This window comes from Bactrocera neohumeralis, chromosome 6, assembly GCF_024586455.1.
Source record: "Bactrocera neohumeralis isolate Rockhampton chromosome 6, APGP_CSIRO_Bneo_wtdbg2-racon-allhic-juicebox.fasta_v2, whole genome shotgun sequence".
Classification (NCBI taxonomy): domain Eukaryota; kingdom Metazoa; phylum Arthropoda; class Insecta; order Diptera; family Tephritidae; genus Bactrocera; species Bactrocera neohumeralis.
In genome coordinates this window covers 40,147,482-40,169,321 of record NC_065923.1, presented here as the reverse complement: position 1 = coordinate 40,169,321, position 21,840 = coordinate 40,147,482, and the positions used below count along the sequence as shown (strand labels likewise).

General features: G+C 38.2%; 1 protein-coding gene across 3 annotated transcripts in view; it reads left to right on the top strand.

Moving 5' to 3' along the window:
- The window catches only part of LOC126763573 (bifunctional heparan sulfate N-deacetylase/N-sulfotransferase), a 294,385-nt gene that overhangs the window by 212,716 nt on the left and 59,829 nt on the right, over positions 1-21,840 (top strand). For all 3 annotated transcript variants that reach the window (XM_050481213.1, XM_050481214.1, XM_050481212.1), the window contains one exon: positions 4,261-4,464. In XM_050481213.1, coding sequence (XP_050337170.1) covers positions 4,261-4,464 — 204 coding nt within the window. The remainder of the gene's footprint in view (positions 1-4,260; positions 4,465-21,840) is intronic.

Sequence of the window (21,840 nt, the reverse complement as noted above, 5' to 3'; positions counted from 1 at the left end):
ACTAAACGACTGGTTCGCTGATTGTATATATTTTATAGGGTCTCCGGCGTTTCCTTCTGGGTGTTACAAACTTCGCGGCAAACTTCATATACTCCCTTCAAGGTATAAAAACACATTGCACATTTTGTGTTAGTCACTTGTACAAAAGGCATACGAAAGAGCATGAAACCACATATCTATACAGTCAGGTGTCAAAGTGCGGAACCGGAAACTGCGCATACACTTACTACATACAAAAACCACAAACACACATGCTGCCGGGCAAGGTGTAACGTTATTTTAAATGAAAAGCGCACAATGCAACCGCATTAGCAGCTAAGTTAAAACAACAGAACAACAACAATAATGGCCAACAAAACAAAAACAAAAAAACGTAAAAGTTTCTTTGCGCCGTAAATGAGGCAATAAAAGCATAAAATCACAAAAGCCGAAATTGCTGCCAAAAACAGCAAAAAGTTAAATTCGCTCGCTTTGTGCCTCTGCGCTGTACTCTTCTTTACTCTACATGCACAATATTGACGGCAGTTGCCGACGGTCGCTCATACGCTTCTATAGTACATATATGATAAACACATACATACACACGTACATATATGGGTGTAGACGAGCGCGTATAACGGCAGTGAGTGCACGAAACTTTGCCAGGTTTATGCTAATTCAGCTGAAGGTTTTACTATATTTTTTTATTTTTATTATTTAGTTGTGGAGTAATTGCATTTCCGGGCATTCGCTGCCGCTCGGCGATTTCGCTCGCCGTGTTGACATGTCGTGTGTCACGCGTGCGTGTGAGTATGCGTGTGCGCTCGACAACTTTTATGCAAATGTGTGCAAACAATTTTGTTTTATTGTTGATATCATTTGCTGTTGCTGTTGTTGCTAGTGCTCTACTGTACGCAGGAAAAAGGCAATCTCATCACTCAACTCTAAAACAACAGCTTTCGACACTCACGCATAAATTAAGCGACACAACACGCAATTACAGTTGTTTACAAACATGCACACACATGTGCATGCAAAAAGAGTTAATTTGACCCAGTGGGTAAATCCTTGGAGTCATCATGCGGTACGAAATTAGTTAATTTTCCCACTAAACAATTAGCACGAACAATGTGTATTGTCCCTGGAAAGTAATCAATGTAGTGTAAGCTATGTAATTTGCTCAAATATGAAAGCAGCGATGAAGAAAAAATAGAAAAAGTAAAACAATTTCGGTTGCTAGAATATTCTTCGCAAATACAATGGATTCTTTACAAGAACGTGATTTTGATCGGTCAGTTTTTATGAGCAACTCCTTATGAAAAAAAGAACATTTACAAAATTTCAGAGCGATATCTCAAAAACCGAAAGACTACTTGGCGTATATCTTTCTTAAGTCATCAACAAGAAAAAACGTTAACTTCGGCTGCACCGAAGCTGATATGTACATATATCCTGCACAGGTGCATTTCTTTTAGTAACTACATAAGTGTTCAGTTTATATGGAATCTATATGCTATAGTAATCCAATCTGAACAATTTTTTGGGAGATTATATTATTACCTTAAGCAGTAATCCATGTCAAATTTCGTGAAGATACCACGTCAAATGCGAAAGTTTTCCATACAAGCTCTTGATTCCGATCGTTCGGTTTGTATGGCAGCTATATGCTATAGTGAGCCGATCTGAACAATTTCTTCGGAGATTACATTGTTGCCTTAGAAAGTAATCTATACCAAATTTCGTGAATATATCTTGTAAATTGCAAAAGTTTTCCATACAATAACTTTTTTCCAATCGTTCAGTTTGTATGGCAGCTACATATATGCTATAGTAAACCGATCTGAACAATTTCTTCGGAGATTACATTGTTGTCCTAAAAAATAACCTGTGCTAACTTTTGTGAAGATACATTGTCAAATGTGAAAGTTTTCCATACAAGAACTTGATTCCGATCGTTCAGTTTGTATGGCAGCTATATGTTGAATGGTCCGATATCGGCAGTTCCGACAAATGAGTAGTTTCTTGAAGAGAAAATGACGTTTGCAGAATTTCAAAACGATATCTTAACAAGTAAGGAAGGGCTAAGTTCGGATGTCACCGAACATTTTATACTCTCGCATGTAAAGTGATAATCGAGATTTCATTATACGTAATTTACATATTTTTCAAATACCGTATTTTTGTAAAGTTTTATTCTGCTATCATCATTAGGTTCTGGTTTATCCGTATATACTCGTACTATACAGAGAAGGCATCAGATGGGACTCAAAATAGCGTTATATTGGAAGAAGGCGTGGTTGTGAACCGATTTCACCCCTATTTCGTACACGTCATCAAGGTGTTAAGAAAACATAATATACCGAATTTCATTGAAATCGGTTGAGGAGTTCCTGAGATATGGTTTTAGGTCCATAAGTGGGCGACGCCACGCCCATTTGCAATTTTTAAAAAAAGCTTGGGTGCAGCTTCTTTCTGCCATTTTTTTGAAAATTTAGGTTTCGATGACGTTTTTTGTTAGTCGTCCGACGCACTTTTAGTGATTTCCATTCAAGGTTGTACGGGAAGTGGGCGTGGTTATTATCCGATTTCTTCCATTTTTGAACTGTTTATCGAAATGCCTGAAGGAAACGACTCTATAGAGTTTGGTTGACATAGCTGTAGTAGTTTCTGAGATATATACAAAAAACTTCACCAGCCCACTTTTCCAAAATTACGTCCACATTTCCTTAATGCGATCCTTTGTGCCAAATTTCACTTTAATATCTTTATTTATGGCTTAGTTATGACACTTGATAGGTTTTCGGTTTCCGCCATTTTGTGGGCGTGGCAGTTGGCATTTTGCCCATTTTGGATGCCAACAAATGTTCAAGTTTCAGCATGATATCTCCAAATGGCCAGTGCCCTGTTGTGGACAGACTGTTACTCTGTAAATCACTTTTATATATAACCTATTTAGTAAGTCGTTGGTTCTTTTCCTGTCATATGTTGGCCATAATTGTTAAGTTATGACGAGATTTTGTAATGTTTTTATATATACAGACAGACAGTTATTTGCAATTTGTTGAAATTGTCTATTTATATATATATACTCTAAGTGTCTATTGAAGTCCAGGTTTACAGAATGTAGTCTGATTTATTAATGGTGAGCTTGTTTAGAATTACACTATGTCCATAGTTCTGCTGGTTCCAACCACCCAATTCCGAGTGATATTATTCAGTCACTCACTAATAGCTCGTTCAAATAAAATGACAGTCTCATCCTTTATATGGTCTTTTCATTGTTCTGATGAAGCCATTTAGCTCTTAAACTTGACTATAGGTAAGGTTATGTTAGTCTGGTAGGCCAATGAGTCACGCATAGACCAGTTTTGGTCGTTTGCGATATCAGAAAAAGTTGAGTTACTAGGTCTTTGAGGAGTAGTCATCCTTTAGGATGCTTGTGCTTGACGTGAATTTTAACAGACCCTGTGGCCACGTTATCGATATCTCCTCCAATGTGTCATACTGTGGAGATCCCAAATGCTTACACCGTAGTCTTGTCAATGCGGGACAAGTGCACAAGAAATGCTTTGTTTTTCTTTACCATTATACTGTCCAGATCGCCGTATAGACAATGTAGGGGTTTCTAAATGTTGATCACGTTTTCGGGTGTTAGCCGTACAAAACTATTTCATTGCAATATTTGTCTTTCCTTCGTCCAATAAATAGTTTATGGACTTAGTTAATGAACTTACTTTCTTTTATTTTTATTCTTGACGATCCTGTTAATAGTTTTGCTGTCAACGCGGAGGCACCTTGTATCCGAGGGATTTCCAAAAATGACGTCTTAATCGCGGGGTTTGAATACTTTTCTATGAAAATTTCGCAAAATCTTTGAAAGTTTGAATGAAATATATAATTTTTTATTTGAAAAGGAAAACAAACAGTTTTTTGCTCGACGAAACCTATGTAATCCCTTGTAGCACATGTACGACATAAAACCGATTGAAAAAAGTTAAAGAAGATATTAAAGAAAGAGTGGATTTGGTCACAATTTTATTTGTAATTATACCCAAATGGGGTCTCAAATATGTCATTATCATTTTGCTGTTTACCTAGACCAAAGCGCACTTGCAATTAACTGGATGTTTATTTTGTGGTGCACACACTTCTCTTCTATGCACACATGTATTTATACCACACACACATGCATGTTGTTGTTATGCCATTTTGCATCAACCTCATGTCATACTCATATTCATTTTAATTTAATATATTTGTTTTCTCATTTGTGTTTTACAGTTTAATTCAGCGTGACACCCGACCCTCTCCGCTTATCAACTGTCGAATGGTTAGCGGGAAGCACACACGCGAATCATCACGAGCGCCCGATCATCGTTCCGAGGCGCGGCTGCGCATCGATCCGAAGGTGTTGGTGTTTGTGGAGACGACCTACTCAGGACTCGGGCGAGATATTGCCGAACTATTGGTCTATAATAGAATTAAGTGAGTACCGGTTAATTATTAAATTATAATTTCAGTAAGACTATTGAAGTCTTATGGTCGTGTTCTCAATGTCTGGTTAGCAGGCATCTCTCGGTTAAGTACTAGTTAATTTAACCAAGACTCTATCTGATGGTAATGAAACTTTTTTTTAACCAGAACTTAATTGAAATTGGCTGGGGTAATTTTTGAACCGATTTCACATTTTTGCGGCATTAAACTATAGTATATCCAGTATTATATTTTCACTTAATTTTTCTAAGATGCGGTACTTATTGACCGATATATGTGATATAAGGGCAACCGGAGGTTTAATATTATTTTATTAGATATATGGGAACTCGGGGTAGTATTAACCTGATTTTGTCCATGGGAGGCATTACGACAAATCCTTATCAGAAAAAACGTGCTGTCCGAGTTCCATATTGCCCAAACTAAGTTCAAGTCAACCGAATGTTTGAAAATCCTTATATTAGTTATATGGAGCTAAGGCAAATTTTCACCTCATTTTATCCGTTTTTGGTACAAAGGTTCACTATTACTGGAAATATTCTCTCCGTATTTCATTCGCATTAGAACCGATATATTCGGTTTCAGCTGAAAGTTCGAAAATCTATATATTCTGTATATGAAGGCTAAGGGAATTACTGACCCAATTCTATGCAATTTGTACAGACAGATACACTAGTATCAGGAACATATACTTTCCGAGCTTCAATAATATTTTCGGTTAAAAGTCAGCCAAAAGCACTGAGGTTCATATATACGGTTACTGGAGGCTTGAAGAGTTATGGTCCGATTTTCACAATTTAGAGTGAAAAGATACAAATCGTATACCGTAATGATAATTTTAGCTTAATTTGTGTACTGGAAGGTAAGCGAACCAGATGAAATTTATACTCACGCTATATTGGAAGTAGGTGTCCGATTTCGCTAATTTTCGCACCGTAGTATAGAAATGTCACGAAAATGCTATAATACGAATTCGGTTGTTTTGATTGAGTAGAACCTAAGATTTGGAATTTGCCCTAAAGTTGGGCAGTGCCACGCCTATTGTCCAATTTTGTCATGGACTCCCATGAAGCTCTTCTGGGCCAGATAGGATGTGTTGTTTTTGTTGTTGTAGTGACAGAAAACATTCCTGAAGTAGTTTGGAGGAATGGTGCAGAGTTGAAACCAGATAAAAATCCGTTCCGGTTACTTAGACCTGTAAGTGGCGTGCAGTTTAATGCTGTCGTATTTACTTAAAGAGTTATATCGCATTTAGGAAGTTCCAATGTAACCCTTATTCATATTATTATTCGGTTGTTATCCGAATTCATCTATTTCCACACCGTTTGAGGAGGAGTTTAAATACATGTTTGATTTGTGGCAAAAAAGTTGCCGGAAATTCTAAATAAAATGCAAAATATTTATTTTGTTATCTTCAAGGTAATCCCCACCAGATGCAATACACTTATGCCAAGGATTTTTCTAGTCCTCGAAACACCTTTCATAAGCACTTCTTGGAACGACCTTCAGCTCCTTCAGCGAATTTTGTTATACAACTTGTATGTATCTCTTCGATGGACAGAAAACAGGTTCCACGGAGCGGCGATTTCAGTTTTGATAACAAGCAAAAACACACAGAGCCAAATCTGGTGAATGCGGTGGTTGATCAATGTTATTCATTGCGTTTTTGACTCTAAATTCGGTCACACGGTCACGGTGGCGCGATGCGATGGTGCATTATCATCATGTAAAATCCATGAATTTCCTTTTCGACGGATGTTCTCACGCAAAACCTGAATACGGCCAAATATAACTTCTTTTTGACTGTCTAATCCTCCGGAACAAAACCATGAAGCATCAAACCCCAATGAGCATCACCTTGATTTTTGAGCGGCTTTGTCATGTTCTTTTTTGGTTTCGGCTCGTCTTTTCCCTCCATTCCGATTATTGTTGACTTTTTTGCATGCCAAACTTATAAACCCATGTCTCGTCGGCAGTTATGATGCTATCCATTAATGTGGGATCACAATTCGCACGATCAAGCATGTCCAAAGAAACCTGTTTATGATACCCTTTTCGTATTAAAATTCAGCTTTATCGAGACGAGTCGAGTAAAAACGCGTTTCATACCCGAAATATCCACAAAAATCATACGAACTGACTCGCAAGAGATGTCGAGCTCTCTTGTCTCGCTTCTTCACGTTTTGAATTTTTTCATCAGTTGAAGCTGTCGAAGGTCGTCGTCCAGAACGAGGCATCTCCTCAAAGATCTCTCGACCGTCTTTCATCTTGATCATTTACAACTCTTATTATGTATCTAGTTTTAGGTGATACAAATAACCGTTAGGTGGCATGATGATCAACGTCAGTAATCTCTTACTTCTTATTTTTCCAAAAATGCTGATAAATAAGTCAGTTGTATTCGGATGTGAGTATTCTAAAAAATATTCGCTTTTCAAGCTTGGCTAGCATATTAAGAGGTCAGTAGGGTAATCTGGCCTGTTTTTTGACATTTTTTTATAGAAATTTTTATTCTACAATAGAACTTTTTTCACATGCATGTGTATAACGTGGAGTGTATAAAAAATTGTTTTCGGAATTTTTTGATGACATCTGTCGGAGAAATAGCTGGATGAATGAGATGCGCTTTTTCACTGGCGGACACGATTTCTCATGTTTGGATCATCTGAAACACAAAAACCCAATTTATTCTTAAGGGGGTATTCTGGTCTAGAAGCATGAATTTGAGGTAATTTTTTAAGTGTCGTAAAAAAGGCAATTAATATTTTTATCATCCATTTTTTTATTAGTTATTTGTTAATTTTAGAAGAGTACAGAAAAAAATTAAAAACTAAAAAAAGTAAAAAATTTCAAAAATTATGAGCTGACGAAGTGGGGGGTCTCTAAAAATTTCCACGTGACCATACCCATGATTTCAACCCTACTAGTTATCTGAAACCAAAAAAAAAAAAGATTATTAATCTAGAATAATGTCGCAATGGCCGGAACTACGGAAAAGTGGGAAATTTTTTTTTCACAAAATGGCGACTGCCTGAAAAAAAAAGCTTTTTTGGATCACTTTTTCTGACTATTTCGAGTTTTTTTAAAATAATAAAAATAAAAATTTGGGGATGGGGCTAGTTCCAACCATAGACAAACCTATAAAGAAGACTCTATAAAAATTTCAAGTAAATCGGTCCAGTAGAACCTGAGGAGAAATCGTGGGTAACGTTCCGAAAAAGTCAGTTTTGAGAAAAACGCGTTTAAAGTTTGGCGTAAAGTCTTTTGTTCGATTAGTTCCGGCCGAACCAGTTTGGATGCCGGGTCAGAAAAATGCCTATATCTCCGAAAATAATTTGAATTTTGAAAAATCTTCTTGTACACATATTCTTGAATAGTTAAACTTTGAAAATATAAAAAAAAATCGATTTTTTTGAGTTTCTAGACCAGAATACCCCCTTAAAAAGTACGTGAATGGTTATCGTCCCTACTGAATCATGAAAAAATGTTGAAAAATAAAAAAAAGTAATTAACGTGTTTTTTTTTAATTTTTCCCCATGTTTTTTTAAATAAATTTTGTCATAACATTGTCAATAAATTATAAAAAATTATGAATCTAGTAGGGACGATAGCCAGGCGTTTTGTGAACATTTAAAAAAAAAATTAAGCAAATCGGTTGAGTAGTTCGACCGGAATCATGTCCGCCAGTTTAAAAAGGAGTGTTTTGAGAAAAACGCGCTTAAAGTTTGAGGTGAGGCACTCTGAGCGCTCCAAACGTCGAGCGGTATTATTATTTTTGGATTTTTGGGCTTTTTTCGAAACCTTTCAATGATAAAGTGGGTTTCTACATTAATTATAAGGGTATAATGCAACAAAAAATGCAAAAAAAAAACAAAAAATTGAAAAAATATTACCCTACTGACCCCTTCAGAAACTACCGCCAATAGATTGTTGGATTCCAACAACATTAACGACAAATAACCGCCAGCAGTCTACTTACCCCCACCGAGTCTCTTTGCTTCATACAAAGATCGCCATAAGTCACGTTCCATAATTTAATATTCCATCAACATGATACTGCCGCAAATTTGTCACAATTTAGTTGAACTGTGGCAAGTTGCATGCGCTCCTTATTAGAAGCGAAATCAATTGAAGCGGAATGCTAATGTGGTGCTGCTCCGCAGAGTATGCTAACAATTACCGCCGTGCATGCGAGCGCCTCCCCACCAGTCACACGGGTTGGCAAAGCATATGAGAGTAATCTGAGCTTGATCCTTCTGACATAAATTATGGCGAGGAAAACCGAAAGAAATAACAATTTCAAAATCATTGACCCACATTTGCATTGCCAAGCAGTCATTACAGTTACGATGCAGCGCTATGCATTGTTACCGCTCCCACACGAGCCAGCCGTCCACACAAACATCTATGTGCATTTGTATGTGCATGTGTGTGTGTGTGATTATTTTTGCTTGTGTGGGTATTGACTGATCCACAAGTGCAGACTCGCTGCGCAATGTGCCCCAACTTGTTATTGTTGTTGTTGCCCATAGTCAGTCAGTCAGTTATTTAGAGCAAACGCCTGATGGTTGTTGCTGTTATTATTGCAATCATTATTGTTGTGTGTCGAATATTATTGCCGCCGCAACAGTCAGCGAATTAATTTCGCAACCAGAAATGGGCTGCCACTGAAACAACCGCAACAAATACCAACAAATGTGCACAACAACAGCAATAACGTCAACGCAGCGGCAACTTTATTGCGTACGAAACGCACACACAGCCACTGGGAATTGATAGAAATACAAATGACTGTACATGCGGCTTTACAACGCCTTAACATATGCAATGGAATTTGTAAACATTCAATCGTACAACTTGACTCGGCGCTGCGAACATGCGAATGTACGGAGATGGCAACGCTTGCAAATGTCATTTGATATGCTTGCAATAATACATTCGCACACGCACACACACACACACGGGAGCTATATAATATTGCAGTTATACTTGCAAATGTATGCAGGAGTGCGTGTATATTTGTGGTTTGGTTGCGATTGCGCCTTTGACCTCGGAGACATTGTTAGATTCTATGTATTCCATTGTACCCGAAGGCGTAGACGAAACTCACTTGTGGTTGCTAATTACAATGTTGTTTTTGTTTCCACATTTTAAATCGTCTTAAATGCTTATAACACACAATTACTGCGTGACACACACACTCGCAAGCTATAATAATTAATTAGTGATAAGTACAAAATATTTCAACGATAAAAGGCACAAAGTAGCTTTACAGTTATATTAACTCCACAAGAAGGGCGCGCGGCTGTGACCCGAGTAACTTTATGTTGAAACACAAGAGAGACTATTTGAGTTCAAATATTGATTTCTTAGGGCTAAGTTAACCATAGCTAACATGCAGTTGAAGTAGCAAAAGGTGATGTACTTCGAGGTGCCCTACTTTTTTAAAGAAAAAACACAAAAATTTTAAATTTAATGAGGAATGTTTATTATCATTCGAAAGAACATTCTTTGGCATTTGTTTTTTGAAGATTATCTCTGTCAAATGTTGGCAGCGACTACGTCTCAGTTGGTCCGTTCGTTGAGTTCAATTTTCGATGACTCGTTCGAGCATTTCGACTGATAACAGACGAACGACACGCGTGATAGCCCTGAATCGAACCGGGATTGTTTGCATAAACTTTAGATTTTACATATCCCCACAGGAAAAAGTCCGATCTTGGTGGCCAATCGACCGATCCAAAACGTGAAATTATCTGCTCACCAAAGTGGAAATGGATGTGTGGGAAGAGTGGTGCCGTTTTGTTGAAACCAAATGTCGCCGAGATCACGATCTTCAAGTTTAGGCATCAACTAGTCGGTTATCATGGCGCCATAATGGTCGCCTTTGCCGATTACGTTGTCACCGGCATCATTTTGAAGATTTATAGGCCGATAATTCCACCGGTCCACAAACCACAACAAACCGTTGTTTTTTCTAAATGAAATGGCAGCTCTTAAATCTCTTCACGTTGCTCTTCGTTCCGCGTGCGGCTATTTTGCTTGTTTACATACCTGTTGAGCCAGAAATGGGCCTCATCGCTTGACAAAATTTGACTCCAAAACATCGGATCTTCTTGGAACTTTTCAAGAGCCCATAGAGCGAAGCGATGTCGTTTGGGAAGGTCGAGCGGCTTCAGTTCTTCCACAAACATATTTTGTATACTTTTAATTTAAGATCTCGACGTAAAATATGTCAAGTCCTTCCATACGTCAGTCCGAGTTGCTGCGAACGGCGACAAATCGTCTATGCTCGGTCGTCGTGTACACTCTCTAGATGCTTGACGATGTCTATTCGGTCAAATATTATCCAATAGTGAATCCTAGGTCGCGAGATGGGTTATAGTGTTGCGAATAGAAAGCTCAGTAGGGCGATTATGTTGATCATAAATTGAGCGAATCTAGCGAAAAAAATTCTTTACAGAACATGAACTACCATAGTCAAGTTGAACGATTTATAAACGCTGTTCAGGCGTAAGTCTTTTCATAATGTAATGCCAAACATTACTGAACAAAAATAACATGAGTGCTTAGCAGGACTGACCCGTATCCATTCCGTAGTTACTGAGACTGTAGCAGCTGTCCTATCAAGCCCATCAGCCCTACAATTTTCTGTAATACCGCTATGGCCAGCCATCCAAACCCGCCTAATCGTAAAATAATTCGAGGCTGGCAGTCTAAACAACCTTTCAACAGGTTTGGGCGTACATTTAGCGAACTCAAGGCCAACATCGTTGCCCTACTATCGGAGTGGATAGTCTGTCACCAAGGAGGCAGCGCTCCGTAGCTGTAAATCTACTACCTAAATCTACTGCTACCTCAACTTTAGTGTTGAGTTGTTTTGTCGAAGAGATCGAAACCCATGTCGTCGTCTTCCTCGGACTCCGACTCCTCCTTTTTGGCTTCTTCCTTCTTTTCGGCAGTAGTGCCAGCAGCTTTAGAAAAAGATGGAAAATTCCCGACAGTGTACTCTTCCATTAACCCTCTTCTCCAGCGAGTCCTTCCTTCCCATGCCTGCCCCGCAGGTATGTTAGAAGAGCAGCGGCAGCCAGGGCTATGATCGGCGACCTGCTAATCCAATAATTTCTGATTAAAATCAAACCGAAATTCACCATGCATTATGTCAAATACAATATCTTCAATTCATCTTGTGCTATCATTTTCGACCACTGTTCTTCTCTTCCACGACAAATTGAATCACTAATTTTAAAGCCAGCTCTAATGTAGTATTTGTACTGAAGAATCACCTTTTTAGTGCAATGGTCAGAACTTGGATATCAGCGAAGTAGGCAGATGTAACGAAGCAGCAAAATAATGTTTTTTGAAAATTTTGGTCATTGTCCCATCTTTAACGTAGGAATCTCCGTATCATAGCCACGCTTGCCTGACAATAATCACTTATGATGAATCGTATCACAGTTGGTTTTATTCTCGACTTCTTCCTCAGTTTTTGATTTGCTCCTGTTTCATTTCTTACACATGCTGGAGCGCGTGTTAGTGACGCTGAGTTTCGATGACACGAGCACTGAAAATCCAAGTGACGATGGTGATGATAGTGCAATGTGATGCTTTACGACCCTTACACACATATTTACACATATGTACGTACGTATATCGGTATACTAAAGATTTCACACCCGTACGGCCGAATACTTACACATTTCATGGCGTACTCATTGCCAAGTAAAGTAGAGTAAAGTAAGTTCTTCAGCCACTTGGCGCTGTCAGCGTTGATGCTGACGATGGTAGCACTTCAAACCGTCAGTTGCACACCGACTAAGTATGTATGCATATCTCTAGTATACGTGGCCTTAAAGTTTCCATTTCTGTCCTGTTATTAACGAACATGAGTCCTGCCTGGCTGTGGGAGTGACTCGTGATATGCGTACCTGCCGGCTCTTTAAGTGGGCGATAACATTCGGATTGAAGCTGTTGTCAACTTTTCCAAGCAAAACATTGCGTAAATATTTATATGCGAAACATATACAAACACAAGTAAAAGGGGGAGTGTGCCTGCGTACCCAAAAATGGTAGTGCTTTCCCCATCCGGTTCCTCCTTCGGCAAGCAGCACTGTTTGAAGTTTCATTCGTGTATGGTTCATGGCCTGTTGTATCGATTGTGAGTGGAATGTGATAAGCTTGCTGCCGCTGACAAGCAAATGGGTATTTCAGCTGCTGAATGCTAACACACACACAAGCACGAAGACAAGCTGGCTTAATATGATGTAAAAGACTGCCCAAACAGTCGCATCAGCACACAATCGGCAACCCATAGTATCGCTCTTGCCTTATTATTGTTGCGTGTATGTGTGTATGTATGTATGCACATTATTTTGTATACTTTTGTAGAGTCTTTGCCGCAATCATTGTCATTGTCCTGACTCACAAATTGCCCAATAAGTAACAGTCATTAAGGTTTATATTGTTTTCAAATGACGATTTCTTTCTGGTCCCCAGACATCAGACAATGCTTTTGATTTCATTTAACATTTATTCCATTTCTATTTGTTGAATTTTGTTTGCGGAAATGATGCGTTGTTAATGTTGTGTAGATAAAAATTTATTTGCGCCATAAATGGATTACGTTTGCCCATTTGATTATTTGAATTTTTATCAGCGCCCAACGTATTGCCAATGCCAAGTGTTTTTCAGTTATTCCATACAGTGTATTTTAATGTGTCATGGCACATATCTTCTTGATTGTAGTGATAGGCATGGATGTCATTAATATTTCTGCATTTTGAAGCCAAAAATACTGATTGCGTAGGTCCACCTATCAAGATAAGCATCCTTGGGTTTAACACACTCCAACCTGTGAGGTTTTATAATTTGTTTCCAAAAGTATTGGCAGTAGCTTACTCTTTCCACATGTCTTTAGAAGTAGAATGTAGTAGACATAAATTTAGGCGATCAACCCGATCTAAGGTCTTCTGTACCCTCCCCTCTGTCATCCGGACTCACAGCGGCCCAGCACACTGACAAATTCAAGTACATTGCAGTGATGAGGCGATGTGAATCCTTTTCGAGTATATAACAGGTCAATTGAAAAGTCAACGGGCTAGTAGATATAGTAAAACACATTCTTTTGACAAAACCCGTTTTATTTATTGTTCAACATAGTTCTCTTCAAAGGTGATAAGTATATTGATTATAGCGACCTTCCAACTTTTCCATACACATTTTTCATACTATTTATTTTGAGATTCGAAAACAGGAAGTAGCCGCTGTAAGTCAGATCTGGCGAATACGGTGGATGCGAAAGCAATACGAAGCCCATTCATCGATTTTGCTATCGTTTTCACTGACTTGTTACATGGTGCATTGTCTTGGCAAGTACTTCCCTTTTCTGCAAATACGGTCGTTTTTAGGCGATTTCGTCCTTCAAACGGTGCAATATCTCTATGTAATAGTTAATGTTGATGGTCCTTCCTTTTTCTCAAATTACAGACGCTATAACATTGCCAGCCGACTTGGGTTTTTCCACGCTTTGGAGCGGGTTTATCGTGTACAGTCCACTCGGATGACTGTGACATCCATTTTCACATATCGACTCAAAAACTCGGGTTTATTACGCTTGAACATCTCCAAACATTGTTCCAAATCATGCAGTTGTCACTGTTTCTGGTCAAAACAGAGCTCGTGCGGCACCCACTTTGCACAGAGATCTATCACACCCAAATATTCGTGAATGATTGGATGTATACCCTTCAGTTCATATCTTTAGAATGCCTGCTGTCTCGAACAACTTCACTTTACCGTCATCCCAAATTATTTTCTGGACTTTTTTGATGTTTTCGTTGGTAACAACCTTTTTTTGGGTGTCCACTGCGTTCGCCGTCTTCGGTGCTCATTTCACCGCACTTAGCGTACCAATCTTTGTTGGTTGATTTTCCTAAGCCACTGTCCGGAAACTAATCATCAAGGTCTAACTAAAAATCATATGAATTTAATTTTAGTAGCGTCATCTATGTATCAAGAATGGGACTGACCTTATATATCGAAGGGCTTTCATGCATCTACAGACAACCATGCAGTCTAGCGTTAGGTGCTCGGGCCTTTCCGGCTTCATGTCGCTCAAACGGCTGTATGTTCAGGATGCTGGACCCATAATAAATAGGTGATTCTTGAGCTTGCAGTGTCCAGTGTAAAATGAGAAAATTAGCCGGTATGTGGCTTTCGTCAGATTGATAACACTTTTAATAGTAAAGTTGTTACCAACCAGTAGCAAGTTTGACTGCGTATGTCTGTGAGTTGTTGCCGATTCTTTTCCCAGCTCCTTTATAGTATGAAGACTAACTGCAATGTAGGTTTCCAGCCCTATCTTTCTGATAGCTGCTGCAGAGCGGGCCAATCCGGTAGTCACTTCATTCTCGGCTAAACGTTTGTGACCAGATCAGATGCACTTGGTTTTGACCTGAGAGGCTATTTAGTCGTCCTTGCGATTGAAACTTGTAACCTGAGATCACCCTAAGTGTAGCTTGACCATCGCTGCGTGTAGTAATACCTTCATTGCGATAGTTGCTTTGGAGATTTATTTACACACCGGCTTATAGCAAAGACTTCTGCTGAGGAAATGCTCAGGAAGCGTCCCATAGGTGTGAAAAGTTTAGTACGCGGACCTGCAACGTCTGTACCAATGCCTTTCGACGTTTTCGAGCGGTCAGTGTACCACTTAATAGTGCTATCTTTTAGTAGTAGGTCAAGTTTGAAGTCCTTCCATTCAGCCCTCCAGCTTAGGGTAACTTTTAACTTCTTTGTGAAGCTATCCTTTTGGTAATGTCGTCCCTCGAGAGAAGGGCCACTGGTGTTTTATCACTTAATGGCTTCATTTGTTGGTTGGAAAGACCCGTGAGATGTTGTTAACTCGGCTATAATCGCATAAGCGGTGAATACGCCAGTAAAGAAGAATAAGAATGTTCTCCCTCGTGAGAAGAGCCATTGGTGGTTGTTGGGTCATTACCTTCTCCCTGCCAAACCACTCTGCTGTCTTTGGAAGTAATCTGTGTTTAGTTGTTTAATTGATTAGTGGAGTCATGTGAGTTCTAGAGGTCATACTAAAGCTGCCGTCGGCCACGTATGCATTGCGCCCGATGCTTAAATGTTGTCCTGCTGCTCCTTTGACTTATTTAGGTATTAAAAACTCTTTGTTATTTTATATCAGTCCTTTCAGCTACTTTTATTTAATATTAATTAATTTATTTATCTCACAGTCAAAATACTTTCCATTATCCCTGCGACAAATTTGGCAAACTAACTGTTTGCACACACACTTACATTCATAACTGTAAGCTTTTAGTGATTTGACTTTAATTGAATTGATGTGAGTACATTCATTCACTTATGCAATTTACGAATTTCTACTCAGCACCGGAGCGCATTAGAGCACACACAGCGCTGAAGTTTACGAAGTGGAATAATGACTGGCGTAGCCAAGTAAAACACGAGCTACCAACATATGCAAAGCAGGCAGGATGTCACACACACCAGTTAGCAGCTCATTTGAAAGAAAGCTACAAATAAATGCATTTATTGTGGAACTGCTTTCAAATTATACTTCGAATGCTTTGTAAACATTGAAACTCTTTCAAAATTGATACATAGTGCACCAGTTCGGAACTAGTTACAACTGTGGTAGTCTAATATTTTCACCATGTGGTTCATTGTTTGAATATACTCGCTCTTAATCCCATTGAAATAAAGTAATTAAAGTAAAGAAGCAAAGTCGTGACGCTCTCTTTGGCTCGCCCAAATACCAAACAGCAAACTCGTACGACGAGTGATAAGCAACCTCATGGCTGCGAAGGATTGGCGCTGTGACAGCGTGTGTGAAAGCAGCTCTTGTTGGCCTGGCAACGCTTTGCATAACAGTGTATGCAATCGACCTAATAACTTGATTAACTCGATAAAGTCAAACATAATACAGACAGACAAAATGCTGGAATAACTCCTTGTCAAATTGCGCCTGAGCGCGTGCTAGTCTAAGCGTGAGCACGACGACCAGCACGATGACTTCAAGCCACTAACAATGTTGCCAGCTCGCATGTACTTGTAATACTCTAATGTGCGCGCTCTGTTATCTATGTCAACGTCGTCGATACTTTCCACTAACTCAACTAATTCGCTAAGTAACCGGGTGTTGTTGTTGTAGTAGTTGGTCGCTCATATGGGTAATTGGCGTACAACTGCTGCGTGGCATGTGTGCATGGCTCCGGTTAACTGCTCGTTCGATCATTTGCAATATACCAAAGCGCAGCGGTGCATAAATACTAACCAACCGACGAATATGCGCACACACTCACACAATGATGCATGCATGGGAACCTACCAATTTAAACTACTCCATATTTTGCACATAATTTTATATGTGCGCATGTGTGTGCGTGCCAGGGTATGTGTCTGTGCGCTGGTAGTTGCAAGCAACGCTTGGGAACGTGGCTGCCATGTAACAATTTAGTGGTGAAGTGGCTTGAAATCTGCATGCACCCTATCAATATGCCAAGTGTGTGTGTGTATTTGTTGCATATTTAAAGTTCCAGCAACAATTTAGAGTTAACCGAGTTAAGCAATCCCTGTTGCAAGTAATTTTCATGGAAAATTAGATTGATTACGACTCTCATTGGAGCTTTGATGCACTTCGCATAGGGCTGCCAGACTGTCAGAGTTACTACATAGTTTAGCCAAAAACAACAATGTGGAAGCGTGATTGATATACTGAAATTTCAGTAGGCCCATATTATAGGACATTTTACTGTTGTAACATTGCCTTGTGCAGAGTTAAAATAATTTTGTGCCAAATAAGGGTTGGCAACTAAACTAATTTAAATTCAATTAGGGTGCGAAACTGGGCTAAGTTGAGTTCATTATATTTATGCCAGTTCTTTGTTCGATTAGCCATTTTTATAATTTAGTTCACATTGCTACGATGCAGTTCCGGGACTATCTGGACAATTATCTAAATTTTCTAAAGATTATTATCGAAATCAGTTAAATTTTCCATAAAGTTTCGAGACTTTTGAGAAAGTGATCACCTTCTTCAAACAAAAAAAAAGATAGAAAACGACAAAGACAAAGACAAAAATGAACTTAAACCTCGACTCCTCCGAAACTGTAATACTCTCCACAGCTCCTTTTTTATAGCTTAGAAGGGTATAAAAAATTATTTTTCTCGAATTTAATCGGTCCGTTTGTATGGCAGCTATATGCTATAGTGATCCGATCTCAATAATACCTTTGCAACTTGTATAGATGCCTAAAATAATAATCTGCGTTAAATTTCATGACGATAGCTTATTAAATAAAAAAGTTCACCATACAAGGACTTGAGTTTCATCGGTTATTTTGTATGGCAGCTATAGGCTATAGTTGTCCAATATCGTCGGTTCCAACAAACGAGCAGTTTCTTGGTGAGAAAATGACGTGTGCCAAGCTTCAGGTCAATATCTCTAAAACTGAGGGGCAGACGGACTTGGCTAACTCGGCTTAGCTTGTCACAATAATCATTTATATATGTACTATATATGTATAATCCATAGAGCCTTCCATGTTTCTTTCTGGGTATTACAAACTTCTCAGGAAACTGCTTGTACCCTAATCGGGGTATAAAAATACTGTTGAGGCATAATATAATAGTATTAAAGAAACGTTGCCTACATTTAGGCGCATTGCGATAAAAGCTTGCTTACAAAAGTACGATTCCCAAATATTTGCATTATTTCAGTATAGAATTCAGAATTGCTTCCTCAATGTTCCTCATAGTTTTAGCAAAATTTGTATAGATGCATTTTTTAACATAAAACCACAACCATCTTTCATTTTTGATATTTAAATTCAGTATAGAACAATTTACATCAACGGTTAATACTTGAATCGGAATAAGTTTCCCGCAGTTTATACATAAAAACTTTCATAATTTTATTACACACTGTATCCCATTAAGTGCAATGAAATACATTCACCTCACGATCCCTGCCATTACTCAGGAGCGCGACCACGGGATTAGTGCGCTTGACGCTGAAGACTCGACTGTAGAAGCACATGCAATAAGCAGGCTAAGTAAGTACGAAGAGAAGCTGCTGAGAATGAGGAAATAGTAGATATTGGTAGCAGAGGAAGCGAGGCAACGGCTCTTACAATTGTACGGCGTTGTTGAGTTAAACCAGATGAATAGTGGAGTGTTCAGCTGAAATTCGTGTGAAATCATAAATCAGGACACCATTGTCACATACACATTTGCCGCTAAAGCGACGCGCAGGCGGGTGGATGGCGGTCGTTGCTGCAAATTTACTAGTACTTGGCTGGCAGTCAAGCGAGATAATGTCATGTCACGTTGTTAATAATCATGTGACACGCTGAAATACCACTACAGTATTATCCAAAGCGGTACACACATACATATGTACATATATGGTGTTAGGGTGTACGTCATTTCCTAAGTTGTTTTTTTTAGATGTCCACTGAAGGTTTAGCTTCTGATTTAAAAAAGGGAACCAAGTTTACTTATTATTATATTCCTAAATCTCCTTGTTTTTTCCATATTAGACCAGGGAAGATCAGTTCTTTTCTCATAAAAAAATAATCTGAAATTTTGACTTGACATTTTTGATTGAAAGTTAAAGCTTTTTTTTCCCAATATTAGGTCAATAAAAGGAGAAAAAGTTTAAAAATATTCAGTCAGTGTTTTTGGGATCTAAAAACGTAAATTTTCACCAAATATGTGAAAGAAAAATTTTATGGACACGAAAAAAATAAAAAAAACACAAACTGGTTTATGTGAGATTTTTACATAAATTTTGTGAAGTTATCTCGAAAAAGTCTATATACAAAAGTTGTCGATCTTGTCATTATCTTCAAGATTGTCATATAAATTTGTTCTATAGGTTTGGTAGTTTCGTCGGAATTCTAGGTAAACCATTCTTTACCCTTAAAAATTCTACCACGCCTCTCCCCTTCTCTTTCCGATCTCAGATCGCCCGTAAATTGTTTTTTTCTGAACAGTTGTTATTTTATCTTTCGTTTGCATTCGGTTTCTAACTAATATGAATTTCTTTGGTTTTCTTATGTATGTATTTCAAAGGCCTCTTCGTCAGTCTATACATTTTATATGGGATTTTTTTTTATCCTTGCAGTAAAGCTTTCATCGCCAAAGCAAATAAATCTGCAACTTTGAATATTCGAAGACAAAATTTTCCGCTCTAATAATAGTAATGATGATTTATTTGCTTTAAAAGTTATGCGGAGTTAAAGTTGTGCATCAAATGTACTGTTTCATATAGTACACCGTGTCGTATACGCAACACAGAATGTGTGAATCACTTGCATGAATGCTCAGGTCATTTGATGGATATGTTGAACTGTGTATAATTTTTAAAATAATATTTTTATGAATAAAATCAATAGCACCTTTTTTGTAATGCAGATAATTTCGTACCAGAACACTAAGATTTAGGTTTACTTCTTGAAAGGAAAATATCAAGAACAAAAAGGAATAAAAAATTCAACGATTAATATCATTTAAAGGTTAGGTTTAAGAACAAATGGCTCAACACTTTTTTGTAGAGCATTCAATTTCCTTACAAAGTCTATGAAACGAGGTATTTTTTCAAGCAGCTGGAAGCGTTATTTGAATTTTGCCATATTTTAATAAGAAAAAAAGTTGAGAACTGTAAGGCGAAGGATCTTTCGGTAACATTTAAGAGCTCTCACTTGGAGAGACTTTTTTAGAGATCCTACTTTTCAGAGAAAGATTTTTTTTTTTGCTTTTTTGACCTACCCTAATATATATGTAAATGACTACTTATATACGTATATAAGGTGTTTAAACGTACAAGTGTTGGAATAAGTGAAATAAATTGTTGTGTGACACTTTTGTGCGCTTCCACAAAAGCAGTCAAAATCAGTTGCACAAATCAGTTTTCCACGCACACGCTCACGCTGAAGATTTAATGGTCATGATTTCGTAAAACACAGACAAGCACATATACTTGTACATACATACATGTAGATACATATGTGTGAGTGGAAGTTTGGCTAAGCATTAATTCGAGCGCAAACTAAAGTGATTATGCAACTAAGCGAAGCTTTGTCTTATGCTCTGAGTGCTTTTGTCTTCTACTCATCGATTATGAAATCAAAGCTTTTGAAGAAGTGACAATCTATGAATACGGTACGTTATAGAATGAAGTCAATGCTATATATGCACATATCTTGTAGAGCAAGCTCTATTAGTTCGAAGTGAGTCAAAGGATGTGATACAACGAAGCGAAGTTACCACACACGTTCGTACAACGCAAGTACTGATGAGTATATGCAGAGTGAGTATTATGCTTGTGCGTCTTATCACTCTCCGCCAGTCAATCACCGCCTGCTGCTCCAGAGTCACAGATTAGGTATATTTAATATACAATACGTTCAATTTGAAAATTAATGAGAAAGGTGGAGCTCACACAAAATCTTGCTTATTCACATTGATGAATATGTGTGGATGGCTGTAGCAGGTGCTTGTAATATGTACATGAAATAAAATTCAATACAATTTCAATGTGAATGCTGCTTAGCATCATTTCTTCTTGTCACACATGCACATACACACACACAAAATGATTGTTAATACCCGCTTATCTGTTGTACTCGTACTCAGTTACATTATGCAGCGGTATAATCAACCGAGAGTAGTAATGTAGCACACTCTTGGGTGCGGGGCGCACAAGTCTTGGCAGCATGCTTGTCGTTGCCATCATCGTGCTGGTGAAATGGATTACATGAGCTCAACTTCCAACGGAAGCTACATTTTTAAATTACATTTATGATCAAATTGGTGTCGTAAGAGCTTTTTCTATTCATTTCGAAGTAAAATAAAAACAAGAAAAAACGTTAAACTTACTTGCACCCGAAATATAATACCCTACACAAATCCAAAAGATTATGTAATATTTCAAGAACTTCATCTTGATTGTTAATTTTTAATATATACTTTTATAAATCGATCGGAACAATTTTCCCGGATTGCACTAATCCGTATAAAACTTCGTCAAAATATCTCCTCAAATGAAAGAGTTGTCCACTTGATTCCGAACGTTATTTGTATGGCGTATATATGCTGTAGAGGTCCGATGTAGGCTGTTCCGACAAGTGAGCAGCTTCTTGGGGAGAAAATAACGTGCGTATAAATTCTGATCGATACCTTTAAACCTGAGTCACTAGTACAGGCGACATGGCTGTAACGACTCAGCTCGTTAATCTGATTACTAATTACTGTGGACCGAAAATTGTAAGACCTTTTAATTTAAATTTCGTACGAAAATCCACTCGTTGAAATATTTCTCTTCTAGG